This window comes from Gobio gobio, assembly GCF_949357685.1.
Source record: "Gobio gobio genome assembly, chromosome: 7".
NCBI lineage: Eukaryota > Metazoa > Chordata > Actinopteri > Cypriniformes > Gobionidae > Gobio > Gobio gobio.
Genome location: NC_137103.1, coordinates 20,226,862 through 20,241,148, shown reverse-complemented (window position 1 = coordinate 20,241,148; position 14,287 = coordinate 20,226,862). Strand labels below are relative to the sequence as shown.

Below are 14,287 nucleotides of genomic sequence, written 5' to 3'. Positions count from 1 at the left end.
GCATCAATCTGAAAATAATCACAAAACCAGAAGTTTTTGTGCGAGCTAGTGTAGATTACCCTACCAAGTTTTATAAACAGTGAAATTAATTTAACTATAGACTAGCACAGTACAATATACCTATGTTTAACCTTACTTCTCACTACTAGGGTGGGGGAAAACATTTTCTGTGAAACAAAAGGTAGGCTATGTGTATAGAATAATTATCCTAGTTTTCAGTGACAATGACATAAATTATAAACCAAGTAATAAAAATGTCCAGAGTTTTCATGTTATTAGATGAACAAAAATCTAATTTGTACCCCACAAGTTACCCCCAGGGTGGGGTAAAATGCCCCCCATTTGCTTTAAGCTATACGTTTACAGCAAAATCAGTACAAGCATGTTTTAGCTTACAATTAAAAAGACAAGGCAAAATAACATAGATATGAATATTTACAAATGTATTAATGAACCATTTTAAAAATCAACCTTTTTGGAAAATATTGCTAGCCGATGCTAACTGGCTGGCTAACTAGCTAGCTGATGCTAATGTGAAGTAATTTTTAAGTAGTAGCCTACTTCACCAGTGTAAGATTCGTGGTGAAAACTTCTACATCACTTTGGTCAACGTAGTCCATAGCAACAACAAAAACGTATCTTGATTTTATTTTGGGGAAAAACAGTGTTATTATAACATTAGGCTACATAAGGGTGAAGCTAATGAATATCATATAATCACATAATATGTTTGACTTTTCAAAGCAAGCAATGTGTCTTTACGATAAACACAAAATCAATTTTCACATTCTGATATTTATCCACACTGTCAAATGACTCTTGACTATACTAAATATACTTTGTGAAATCTCATGTAAAGGAAAATCTCATGAAGTCACCACTAGATGAAGCAGTTTGGCCCTCTTTTGTTTCAAGAGTCCTTAAATCAAGGGCTCGTTTCTACAGGCATGAGATCTGCTGCAAACTGAATGCAGCATTGGTCCATTCAAATATCAAGTGAAGACTTAGTAACTAGAAAGTGTTAATAGTGACTACATTTGTATCATCCGATAGGCCCATAACTTAAATCTATACAAAAAAAATAGTTTGATAAAATAGAATTCAAACTTAAAATGCTCAAACAGGCCGATTTACATTTGTACACCATAATATGCTATGTAAAAAAAAAAAATTAAATAATAATTAATTCAATAAATCTATGTGGTTTGAGAAGGTAGAGTTTACCTTTGACACAGGTGGTTTATACACAAAGTACATCTTTCATAAGCCAAAATGCTTTCCTTTCACCACATGTTCATATTTCATATGAATTCAAACCTTTTCTGAACAAGTAGCTTTGCAAAGATTATTCACATATTACAGAGTGCTGAAATGCAGGGGGCGTCGTCCTTGCTGTCACTGTCAAGGACACCATCTCATGAGACAGAGACTGGAATGAGATACATTCATTTATCCATTTATGAAAGTTCACAGACTCAGCATTTTAAGATCATTACAAGCAATGTTATGATTAAAACATTGTGACTAAATGATACAAAAATGATTGTTATTTAATGCCTCTAATCCTTCACTTACCTTGCCTTGCCTATTCACGTGCTCTATAAATAAACCAGCTCAAGTTAGTAAAATGTTAAATCCTGCTTGAATATGTTGCATATTTATCACTGACTTTCCATGCAATTAACAAACAAGTTAGTTGATCATATTCATAATTGTCCTTTTTTTGTTGTTGCTCAGTTTGTTTATGCTTCCTTCAATATGTCACAGCTTCCTGGGCCTCTAAGAATTGAATAGCATCCTGTTTCAGGTTTATGTCAGTGGTATTGTGTGTATATAGGATGCTTTGTCTTTAAAGTTCCTGAAGAAATGTATGAAACTACTTTAAAACAGTTGCATTTCCTCATAGAGGCATAAAGGAGGTCCAGGTCAATCTGCAACGGGAAGAGAAAAGTGCTTAGTCACATGGACTATTTTAACAATGTCTTTACTACCTTTCTGGGCCTTGAAAGTGGTTGTCGTGTTGCTGTCTATGTGGGGTCAGAGAGCTCATGGATTTCATCAATAATATCTTAATTTCGCCAATAATTCGTGTTCTAAAGATGAATGAAAGTTTAAGGGTTTGGAACGACATGACAAAATTTTCATTTTTGGGTGAACCAACCCTTTAAAGCCCCTGTAAACCGGAAATACTAACTGATTTTTCTTCAGTGCTGTGATTTGTTTCCAAGTGAAACAGAATATTGAATAAAGGGCGGGGCTTTACATCAGCGCACGTCATCGGAAAAGGAACGCCATTCCAGACCAGAAGTAACTTTTCAGATTTTGATTAAACATTATGACAAACAATATTTTTCTGTGTATTAACTTGCACAGATTAATTGTTCACCCTAAGACCAGTAATGTGTGCTAACAGGGGCGGTTTCTTCATTAGGGTGATGGACCACCAAAGTGCGAAAAGGATGGATTTTTCAATCACATTCAACCCCAGAGTTACGCTAGCTTTCACTATTCTAGACTGTTATGCCTCTGGATATATGGTTTTTGAAACAATCTCCAATATTTAACAAAAAATTTGATTGACAGCAGTAGAGGCAAAGTTCGTTAGAATGAGGAGTTCTACCGTGTGGTATGAATGTTCTGGGCATATGCGAAAAATCTTGTAATGCAGAATCCTGTAAACACGTGAAAAATGCAAAAGCACCAAACATTTTTGCATCCAGTTGCTGACGTCAAGGAAATTGACTATTTCCTAATGGACCATCAAACTCCAAAGAGTCTCTAGTGAATCTTTCTGCACATGTTTGGTTCCAGTCAGAAAAAATTATCCGGCGTGATGCTTCCGATCTTTCGAATATTCCCATTTAATAATTGTTTAATTGACATGTCATCCTCAGTGAACCCGTCTCCGATCTTTCCGATCTAATAGGACTTCTGACCTGTAAGGTTGCCAGAATAATAATCATACACTGTTTGTTAATTGGCCAGAGGAGAACTGGCACCCCGACTGAGTCTGGTTTCTCCCAAGGTTTATTTTTCTCCATTAGGTCACCTGATGACGTTTTGGTAGTCCTTGCCACTGTCGCCTTTGGCTTGGCTGGCTCAGTTGGGGACACTACATTTTCAACTAAATATCCAAATAAATTGAATTACTAAACTAAATTAATTATATCAACTAAATTACTGATCTGCCATCAGATGATAGATGACACCATTTTCTCCAGAGCACCAATAAAATTGTTGCATTATTTTCCTGTTTAACACTGAAGCTGCTTTGAAACAATCTGCATTGGAAAGAGCTCTATGTAAATAAAGTTGACTTGAGCCAGTGGCAAATGGTTTAGGACTAATGAGCCATTACATACTTTTGATCACTGTAGCACCACCGTCAGGTCAAATGGGGTGAGCCTTAGTGACAGACAGGGTGGGTACTAATATATCATTTATAGTATCCGTGACATCACTCGTAGGTTTCTGAAGAGCAGTTTAGCCTAAAGTCGGCCGTTGCCATGATGGCAGCGCATCACCACACGTCACTCCCGGAGAACGCAAAATGGGCAGAGGCGAGATGTGGGTGGACCTGGGATTCCTGGTTGTTGAAACCACAACCACCTAACAGCAATCCACCTGTCACTCAAGTGGCCATGCCCTTAATTATGCAGAACTTTAAGGCTTAATTTAAATATGTCATGAAGGGCAAAATTAGCTGTATAGACCAAAACCACTTTCTGTATCAGGATGTAAACATTTTTGCTGTAAAGTTTGCCATGGGAAGATATGGATTTGACTCCCTTTTGGAGGCCGTCTAGCAGCCAGTTGATGAATCGCAGTTTAAGCACTTCCGTGTTAGCGTCGAGACCACAGGAGGTTGCCGCTTTGCTTGAATCCCCAAAAATACAGAAGCAAAAGTATCCACTAAGCACCAGAAAGGATGTGATGCCATTGGAAAGCATTTTAGTTTTGCAACAGGCCCATCCCTACAAATTATGTGAGTAGAATCAGTCCCCACACAGGCCAGTAGTAAAAATGAATTGTGGTGCATATTTCAACAGTCAAATCGTGCAAACTGGATAGATGTGTTTAGTATTGTGCCAGTGAAGACCATAAACAAACCTATTAAGATAATCTTTTATTAAATCACATGGCATTTCCAGTTATTTTTGGCCATAGTCCTTAACATTGATGGGGCCGACAGACGCCTTTTCCCATTGAAGACCTGATGAACAAAATGATTAGTGAGAACTAAAGCCATGAACGACAACAAGTATTCAGAGTTAGTCCATACCCGTAAGCAGCCGATCACTTCCACTTCTGACGCTACAAGTGGTGTCACAGCAGCCACACACCTGGTCAGACTCATCTGCGGACACCCAACTGACAAGAAACACCCTCAGTTAAGTTGACGACAACCAATTTACCTGTACACCCATCTATAGCAGGCAACATACCCATTAGCAGAGAATGAACAAGCTTTTTGCTCAGAACTTGAGGTTGCTGCAGCCGCCTTCAAAATGCATGTGATGTAGACCTGCAAAGACAATTGTTTGTACACCATGGTAGCATATCATACAAATAGTTGTACAACTAAAACATACATACCAGTCCATTGTCTGCTTGCTGGAACCTGAACGCCTCTAGTTGAAACCGTAGCTTATCACCTTGAGTCCGAGGCATAAAGTGTGACGTGGATCCTGTGAGCTTGGCATCAACCAGGCACCTGTAAACAGAACCCAGTTAGAAAACCTACAACCCTTCTGGAAGCTGGTATACATGAGGTAGCACCTCTTACCCGTTATTCTCAATAAAGGAGTATCTGGGGACAGAAGTGACATCAGGGACTGCAGTAGCCATGCAGCTGTCCACAAACACACGGACGGGAACATGGCTGTACAAAACCACTGATGCTTCAAGATTTATCATGTCACCCAAGAAGTACTGGTTAGAAGGTCGCTCAAACATCCAGTCATCTGCAAAGAAAAGAGTCTTAGCACAGGTTCACAAGCACGCTACAAATCTGTTTGGGGATACACCAACCAGTCATGAGCTTGAGGGAGAAGACAAAGACTTCCTCCGCAACCTTAGTTGAGGCATATGGGATCCAAGTGGGGATTAAGGCGTCGCTGCTCACATTATGTGTTCTGTAGGAGTTAAACAAGCGGTCATCTCATGTCCATAAATGTGGGATCAGCAGATCCAGCGAGTCTCAAATAATTTAATCCTCACCTTGGATAGTGACACTCGATACCAACCACCGCACTACTGCTCCTGACAATAGGAACACCATATGAAACCTCTTGTGGGGTGTAGATAATGTTGTAAGTATAGACAAGCTCATCCTCAGTCACCTAAAAAGAAAAGTTGATAGAATACGATCATGGATATTTTTCAACTGTCCCTGTGAATGTCAAAATAAGACCCTACCATTGAGGCGCTGCTACATCCATGCAGTTCAGACTCAAAGATGAGCACTTGAGCAGAAGGATCCTCTCCAGTTGCAGTGCATCCTCCCAGTGTAAAAGCAGAGGACAACAGTGGGTTCCCAGTCCCAAAGAAGTCCTTTCTCACTTCCACATATACTGAATTCTCTCCACACTGAGCAGCTACACTGTTAGCAGGGATAGGATGCGGCAAATCAAAAGGAATGTCGGGTTGCTGCGGTTCCTCTGGTAGACTTGGAAAGCTCCACGTCAGTTTCGCCACTGGACCCTGCAACAGCTCTTTTGATTGAACACCCATAAGATCTTGAGAAGGCTTTCCAAAGTCAGTCCTGACTGGTGTCTGGACATGAAACTGAGCAGGGAATGTTTGTGGCGCAAATACATGTTTACTGGGAACCACAGACATCCTGGAATCAGCCTGTTGAGAAGCTTGAGCTAATGCCCTAGGCTTAAACTCACTTGGGCTGTGGTTATGTGCTGCTCTTGCGCTCCATTGTGCATCACAAAATCCAAGAGTAAGAATAATCACCAATCCAAATCCAACCTGCCAAAACCCCATTATTGCCAAGCTTGTTTCAATGACACTTTAGGGTGCTACCATCCAAATTTATACAGATGTAAATCAGCATGGCTCCACCTTTTGCCAATTTACTCAATCAATATGTCACAGGTGAAAGTCCTTGATTCTTTATTACTTAGGATAAAATAAAGTACCAAATAAAGTTATTTTATTAGCAGCTAAACCAAATGTTTTCTTATTTTCACCAAAATGACAGATCAATTCTCTGAAACACAAACAACCGAACAAAACAAGTCTCTTTGTCTCTTCTTTTTTTATTAATTCAGAAACATAGCCACAGACAGAATTTTACACTAGAGTATCCAAAATAATAATGTTGAGTATGTTTATAGTCAGGTTTCGATTGTAACAAACGTTCTTCCCTCACATCAACAGCAATCTTCACAAGCCGGGTTCAGTGATTTTATAATAGATTCAGTTACGTATGTTTTCTCCCTGTTACAACTGTCATGATTAGGTTGATCAGAGTGAATACTTCATTCCTTCTTGAACTATACTATATGCTGGTCAGTGCCAAAAGACAATAATCTGAACAGTCTACTAAACAAATTTAATTTAAAATATTAACAGATACGAACAAAAGACAAATGAACAAAACATTAGTCTCCTACGCAGTTTACGTTGTAAATACAGTGCAGTGTTTCCGTGTCAGAATGCCAGTTCTGTATTGGCCGACGATGACCACGACACATGCGTGTGATGCTGACGCAGGAGCTGGCCAATAATGAGGCGGCGTTCTGACGTAGAACACGGAGACGCTGCTCTGTATTTACAACATGCACTGCGCAGGAGACTGACGCAGACGAGAAGAGATAAATATGTTGTTTATTAATAAAGAATAAAGTTGAATAAAGTTGTTGTTTTTGTTTGTTTTTTGCGCACAAAAAGTATTCTCGTCACTTCATAACATTAAGGTTGAACCACTGTAGAAACATACAGCATTGTCAAATTCTGTAAAGTCAGCTATAAGCATTTCCTCTTAACAACATAATGCAGTCGTATTATAAACTGGTGCTCCATGGGGGGTTTCATTTAGACTGATCAAAACAAGTCAAGTCAAATCATAAACATGAAAATAACTGTTGCAAAATGTATCAATTATGACATTACTTCAATTTCAGCTATAAAGCAGCTCTACAGAAGACAATAGTGGCATTATTCAGCTCAAGTCAGTTCAATGTTGATTCAGTTCAGTTCAATAACATTGTCAATGTTGCAAAGCTCATCAATTATGAAACAAATTAAATTCAGCAATAAAGCTAGCCTTGAAATCTAGACGCACCCTAGTGGCAGCAAATGTAATAGGGTCGTCTAGCAACTCTCCGTTGGCTTGCGAGCTGGAAAAACCAAACTCTGGTCAGGCCAATCACATCGCGTATAGAGTTGGTGGGCGGGCTTAACATAATGATGGTAGAGTTGCGCCGGTTCCGCATGCTACTTGTAAACAAAGAAGCTGGCGAACAGCGGTCTTTCGAATCGGCCGTTAATAACTTACATCCTAATATTTTTAATGATACTTATATAAGCACACACAAGTGAATATTAATGAATTCAAGCACATATAATTTAACCCAAGAAACGTTTAAAATAGTGCTAAAATAGTGCCAAGGCAAACTTAGTTTTCGTTATGTACAGTAGGCAATATACATATGAATTGATACTGAATCAAGATCGAAATCGATATTTGTGCCAATAAAAGTGTCGATGTTGCAAAGCTCATCAATTATGAAACTAATTACATTCAGCAATAAAGATTAAAAAAATAAAGCTCAGTTTTAAAACAAACTCGATTCAGCTATAAAGCAGCTCCACAGAAGACAGCCGTGTCATTAATCAGCTCAATTCAATGCTGATTAAATTCAGTTCAATAACATTGTCAATGTTGCAAAGTTCATCAATTATGAAATGAATTCAATTCAGCTCTACAGAAGAGTATTATATTTTTTCAGCTCAAGACAGTTAAATGTTGATTCAGTTCTGTTAAATGAAAGTGTCAATGCTGCAAAGTTAAATTTTGAAACAAATTCTATTCAGCTATAAAGCAGCTCAACAGAAGACAATAGTGCCATTATTCAGCTCAATTTGGTTCAGTGTGGATTCAGTTCAGTTCAATAAGTGTCAATGTTGTAAGGTTTATCAGTTATGAAATTAAATCAATTCAGCAATAAAGCAGCTCTACAGAAGACAACATTATCATTATTCAGCTTAAGTCAGTTCAATGTTGTTTCAATTCAGTTCAATGAAAATTAGGCAAAGTTCAGTTCTGAAACTAATTCAATTCAGCTATAAAGCAGCTACAGAAGACGACAGTATCATTATTCAGTTCAATGTTGATTCAATTCAGTTCAAACAGTGTCCATGTTCATAATTGAAGAAACTAAGCAGCTCTACAGAAGACTATTATAATTTTTCAGCTCAAGTCAGTTGATTCTGTTCAGTTCAATGAAAGTGTCGATGTCGAAAGTCGATGTTGCAAAGTTCAGTTTTAAAACAAATTCGATTCACCTAAAGCTGCTCCACAGAAGACAATAGTGCCATTATTCAGCTCAATTTAGTTCAATGTTGATTCAATTCAGTTCAATAAAAGTGTACATTTTGCAAACTTCAAAGCAGCTAAACAGAAGACTGTTCAAGTTTTGTTATCATCTGACAGTGTCGGTGTCGATAATATTACTGAATATTAACTGTATTTTGAACCCCAAGTGAGCAAGCATAAGCCAACATTGACAAGAAACCAAAACTCCACCAGGTGAAATCAGCAGTGGGAGAAACCCCAGCATGTTACCTTCTAATTATGGCTGTTTAAAAAGTTCATATCATGATTTCATTTTTTTAAAGATCTGTTCTTTCACCCTTCATCAAACTTGTATGTAAACACAGATCTTTGGTTTGTGTTTAGTTTATAACTTCCCCATCCTTCAATAACAAACTTTCTGTAAGGCCTGCATTACATTGCGAAAGATATAAAAAAAACGATCCCGGTTCAAATGTGCCGCACAAGCGGTTGAGATCAGACTGAAACGATCAGCAGCCTTGTTAGAGTAAACCTCCCTTTCCTATCATTGGCATATACTCCGGAGGGATAAGCTTTCATTTCGGAGTTAAATTACACAGAACAATGGCAATTCTCATAGAGGATCTCTATTTTTTTCTATAACACCAAAGATACCTGTTTTAATAAGTGTTTACAAAATGAAAGCAGACTCCAGTGTATAAATTGACCATTATTGTTCAGAAGCACAATAGCTCTCTGTGTTTTTTGTTGTGGAGTGCCAGTGTGATTTAAAGCTGCTGACAGCACCAGACGCTTACATTGCAATCAGCTCTCGCTGGCTCTCTCCCTCTGAAATTTGTATGGATGGACACAGCCTGTCTGCTTGGTCTGGACATCAGGGCACACGCCCATTTTGGGACTGTCAGACCCAATTTCCTCATACTTAATTTGTTACACTAAGATCACTCACTTGGGTCATTCCATTTCACATTCAAGTGCACGGGTTTGGCAAGGGCAAAGGGATGTGTCAGCCCTTTCTAATGGGACACTCATAAATCACCAATTTGATGTAATAAGTGACAAGCTGATATGCAAGACATTTGGTATCTTGTCATTATGTGACATCATATCAGAAAAATCACCAGTCAACATTACTGAATATCATATTAGCTTTTACACAATGCCACATTAAATACACATAATGTTATAATAAAAGGGCATTTATGAAGAAATTAACTTTCTTTTCAACTATAACATCAAATGTCAACTAAATATTAAACCTCATATTAAATATAATCTTTGAATATGCTTTCAGCATATTACTTCTCTTAGTCATACCATTACCCTTTTCTGCCAAACAGATATTTTCTTGTTTACAAATTTCAACAGTTAGTGAAACCCACTATTTCACCCGGTAGCCGTGATGGCAAATCATCAGCGGTATACATATCTGGTGTTCATACTTTTGAAAATGTATCTTCCACACAACAAAGATGCTATTCTCACTGTCACAGCTGAAAGCTAAATATAGTTGGATCAGCACACATGAGATACATTCCTTCTTGTAATTTTATAACCTGGCTTTGGTTGTCTGAAAAAAACAACAACAACATATTTTGGAATTCAATTATACAGGTTTAAAGTAAAACACATGAATAGTAGACACATAATGTATTCTGTGTGGGTCTGCTGGACCTAGAACTTTACTTCTCGTCCCCTAACAGAGGTGAGCAACAAACAGCATGTGTAAAATAACTGTGTCAGTGCAGATGTGTTTGGTTGTTCTTTTCTGTCTGTGGAAATATCTGGCTACTCTTTCAGACTGGATGTTTTGTAAAAACAGAACAAATCTCTGGACTATGTCGACAACATTGATGTCACAGGGTCTGTTTACATCTTGTTGATGTTGCTGCATTGTATAGGGCAAAACACACAATAGCACCAAACCTAAATACTGGTATTTTCTACATCTTTCTAAGGTTCAGAATGTTTATTTTCTGTTTAATGAGTTTGGCATCAATAAAATCCAAAAATATTTTTTCTAGGCTACATTATGTCACATTGTACATTATGTAGCTATAATGTCAGCCTTATAGGACCCAGAAACCCGTGCCCTGTCTTTCTCTTCCCTCCTTCAATGTCAAATAATAATAACCACAGCGGACAAAAGATGTTATTCTGAGTGTTTGCTGCCACAGTTACCGAAGGCTATAATAAGAAACGTCCCTCACCAACACACTCGACTGCACTCGGCTTCATTCGAGGTTTATCGGAACTCTTCGCCAGCCGTTTCTAGGAAACCCAGTCCCCCCCCACCACCACCCTACCCTCCGCCCATCATTGCCAGACTCTCTCGGCTTTATGTCTGGCCGCTGTGAACGTGAACTGCCATGCGCGGTCGCCATGTTATCGCGCTCTCCTCCCCCTTTCGGGGACTCGTCACAGGCTGATAGCACTAGCACAGGCTACATTACAAGGAGGCAGCTGGTGAATAGGACCAGAGTGGGAGAGAGACATAGCGCCAACACAGGACTAAAACAAAAGAAAGCACGGGATGGAATAAAGCTGGGCAGCGCTGAGTTGCTCGGGTTCTCTCTGTCATCTGACGCTGGCTGAAGGACTTAGTTTCGTGTGATTTCTGCGAGACAACAATTGAAAATGCGCCTGGCAGTTTGAACTGTGATGGGGAGAGACACTGTCGTTGTAAGGTTGGATATCGATCGCCCCGGCCGTCTGTGTCGACTCCTTCTCGTTTAAACTTCACCGTTATGCTGTGCTGAATGGTTTTGCGAGGATAACCGTTTGAAAACAACAACAGCTGAAGCGAATCCGTGTAAGCTAGCTCGCTAGCGACTGTTAACTTAGCATTGGCATTAGCCTGCTCCTCATGGTGGACATTTAAATACACCTCAAGTGGAATTATCGTGGCAGTTACTGGAAAGTGTTGGTTTTATGTGGAAATTACTCGAGCGGCTTCAAGTTTCTTCCCAAAAAGAGCTTGTTCTCTTGAGCTGTATTTATAACTTTGTCAGGGACTATCCTTCAGAAATGAATCACCACGACCGATCAGGAGACTCCGGCAGCGCCCGAAAAATGGTCTACCCCATGAGTTTACCCAGACGGGACAGCAGTAGCACCACGGTAGGTGGTTCCTCCTCATTGACAACTACGGGAAGCACCAGCCTTAATAGTAACAACTTAATGCTGGGGGATGAGTATTCACCACCGGTGCTGATTCAGTCTCAAACACCGGCCGCATCCTCGCTTGGGCCCCAGAACCCTCCCCAGAGCCTCAATATCCCCTTGCAGACCCCTATGTTTCCCCAAACTCTGCCCACTGCAGTGGCTCAGATGAAGAAGAAGAGTGGCTTTCAGATCACCAGCGTTACACCCGCTCAGACATCTGTCAGCACCAATAACAGCATTACAGAAGACACAGAGAGTTGTGACGACCTGGACGAGTCCCACACCGAGGACTTGTCATCCTCAGAGATCATGGACGCCTCCCTTTCACAGACCAACAATGCAGGAGGACCGGAAAGGAGCTCCTCAGAGGAGACGCTGAATAACTTCCATGAGGCGGAGACCCCGGGGGCCGTGTCGCCCAACCAGCCACCCATCCTCACTCAAGCACACCTGCATGGCACTATGGTTAATGGGACAGTTCACCATCATCACCATAATCCTGCTTCCTCTAAAAAAGCCCACCCCGCTGGTGGGACACAGATCGGGATTCCTTTGGGAGTTGCAGTCACATCTTCAGTGAGCTCAAGTTCTGCAGCTTTAGCTAGCACAGGCCAGAAAATGCCTTCAAATGTGGGAGGATTGATTGCGAATGCTTCTGTTGGCACGACCAGTGTCATCGGTCAGCCTTTGGCTACTGTCGCCTCAGGAACTGGAATGATCAACGTGACTTCAGGTGCCACAATTAGTACTGGTAAACCTTTAACAAATAATGTTTGCATGTTAAATTCCACCAGTGTGCCTGCTGTGGGTGGCAAGAGTACCAATAGTAGCAGTGTAAACTACTCCCCTGCTTTGAATAGTATTAGTAACCAAACTGTAAACTTGACACACATTCCCAGTGGAATAATCGGCATGGGCATCGCCGCTGCTACCACAGTGTCCGGCGGTGTCGCTTCAACAGGCGGAGGGCAGGTGGGGCCAGCTGTCATGGGCCAGCATGCAATGCCTGCTCCCTCTGCACCCGTGATGAACGCTCAGCCTCAGCAGGCCCAAGTGCCTACCCCTGCCTCCACCAGCTCACGTTTCAGAGTGGTCAAATTGGACTCTACCTCTGAGCCTTTTAAGAAGGGTAGGTGGACGTGCACTGACTATTACGACAAGGATGCCCCGAGCACGGCGTCCTCTGAAAATGCCCCCAGCACCAGAACGGTCGAAAGCATTCGCCAGTTTGTGCCTGAGAGTGTTGCGTGTCCGGACAGAGAGTCTGTCAGTGGGAGTTCCGTCAGCAGCTCGGCTAGCCATTATACTGAAAGTCTGGGCAGCGGAGAGACGGGCGGCCCCTCAGCTGTGAAACAGACCTTCCAGCAGCCCGCTGCTCAAAAGCATGACTACTCATCTTCTAGCGTGTCCATGTCTCAGATGCAACCCCAGGACTTAGTTCATGCTCATCTTAAGACTAATGCTGTAGCTCAGATGCCGGCGAGCATTCAGCAGCCGTCTGCAACTATCGGAGGCCTGCAGACCACAATCGGCCATTCGTCTGCCGCCGTGCCCTCTCATATGCCCAAACTGACATATGCACAGGCAGCACAAACCTCTCCTGCTCAAGCTCTGCCTGTGGTGACCCAGCAGCAGATGGGCTACACGCCCGCACAGCAGCCAGCTGCACCGGCCCAGGTAGCACCAGCTCATGTTAACCCCTTAATCCAGGGAGGCAGCCTGCCACCTGACTTCCCTCAATCCAAGCAGGTCATGAACACCGTGCCACCTGGGTCAACACAAACACTGCCCCACCTGCCCGCCTCCATCCCGGCGGTGGCAGGGAACAGTCAGCTGATCGCCGCTTCGCAGCAGCCCGTGGGCACTGTGCAACCCCCTGCTGCTCAACCTCATCTGCAAGGGCTCCTGCAGCCACAACAGACACCCGCCGCGCAGATGGTCCAGGTCGTGCCGCAGCTGGTCCAGTCCGGCACCGGTCTCATACAGCAGACCCCGGGGCAGCAGCTCACCTCTCAACCCTCCATGGAGCAGCAGTCACAGCTCAGCGGTCAAGGCCGCGGCGGCCAGTTTGTCCCGGCCGTGACCTCATCAAGCGTTCCTCCTAAACTTCAGAGTGATCCCCAGTCCAGTTTGATCCAGAATGGCTCCAAAGAGACAGGGCCGCAGCCTGCAGTCATGCCCACAACGCTGCAGGATGCCCAGCTCCTTCTGTTACAGCACCAGGCTCTGCTCATGCAACCCAAGCCAGCTGGTGGTGAATTTGCCTCCCAGACCGGCACCTCCCGCGGTCCAGAGGGAAGCAGTGGAGTCAGTGCCTTAACTGCCTCCGCCAGCCTGCTGAAGAGCTTACCTGTGGATGGAGAAGATGATGGGTAAGTTTCATTGCATTGCTTATTCACTCTTTTTGCATTTCATTTGCGTTTTTTAAATAAAGTTGGAATTGTAAATATTACACATTCAGGCAGCGGGTGATGACACTTTTAAGCAGTATGACGCTTAATGCAGTGCTATAAACATAAAGGATGGCGTTGTGCATTACATATCACAGCATATTTAGGATGCCATATTTTTCATAATTCAAAACTATAGACA

At 41.9% G+C, this 14,287-nt stretch overlaps 2 protein-coding genes across 2 annotated transcripts in view; one reads left to right on the top strand and one right to left on the bottom strand.

Annotated features, from left to right (window-relative positions):
• Positions 1 to 4,151: 4,151 nt before the first annotated feature.
• On the bottom strand, positions 4,152 to 5,841 carry LOC307128715 (zona pellucida sperm-binding protein 3-like; the record flags this gene model as incomplete). Its single annotated transcript, XM_079820657.1, has 8 exons — positions 4,152 to 4,213; positions 4,283 to 4,371; positions 4,446 to 4,525; positions 4,597 to 4,714; positions 4,787 to 4,964; positions 5,032 to 5,135; positions 5,221 to 5,342; positions 5,419 to 5,841. The coding sequence occupies 8 exons, from the start codon at positions 5,839 to 5,841 to the stop codon at positions 4,152 to 4,154; spliced, it is 1,176 nt and encodes a 391-aa protein (XP_079676783.1).
• Positions 5,842 to 10,941: 5,100 nt separating this feature from the next.
• tsc22d1 (TSC22 domain family, member 1) overlaps positions 10,942 to 14,287 on the top strand; it is a 67,884-nt gene continuing 64,538 nt past the window's right edge. The window contains exon 1 of the mRNA XM_079820990.1: positions 10,942 to 14,067. Coding sequence (XP_079677116.1) covers positions 11,462 to 14,067 — 2,606 coding nt within the window. The 5' untranslated portion in view covers positions 10,942 to 11,461. The remainder of the gene's footprint in view (positions 14,068 to 14,287) is intronic.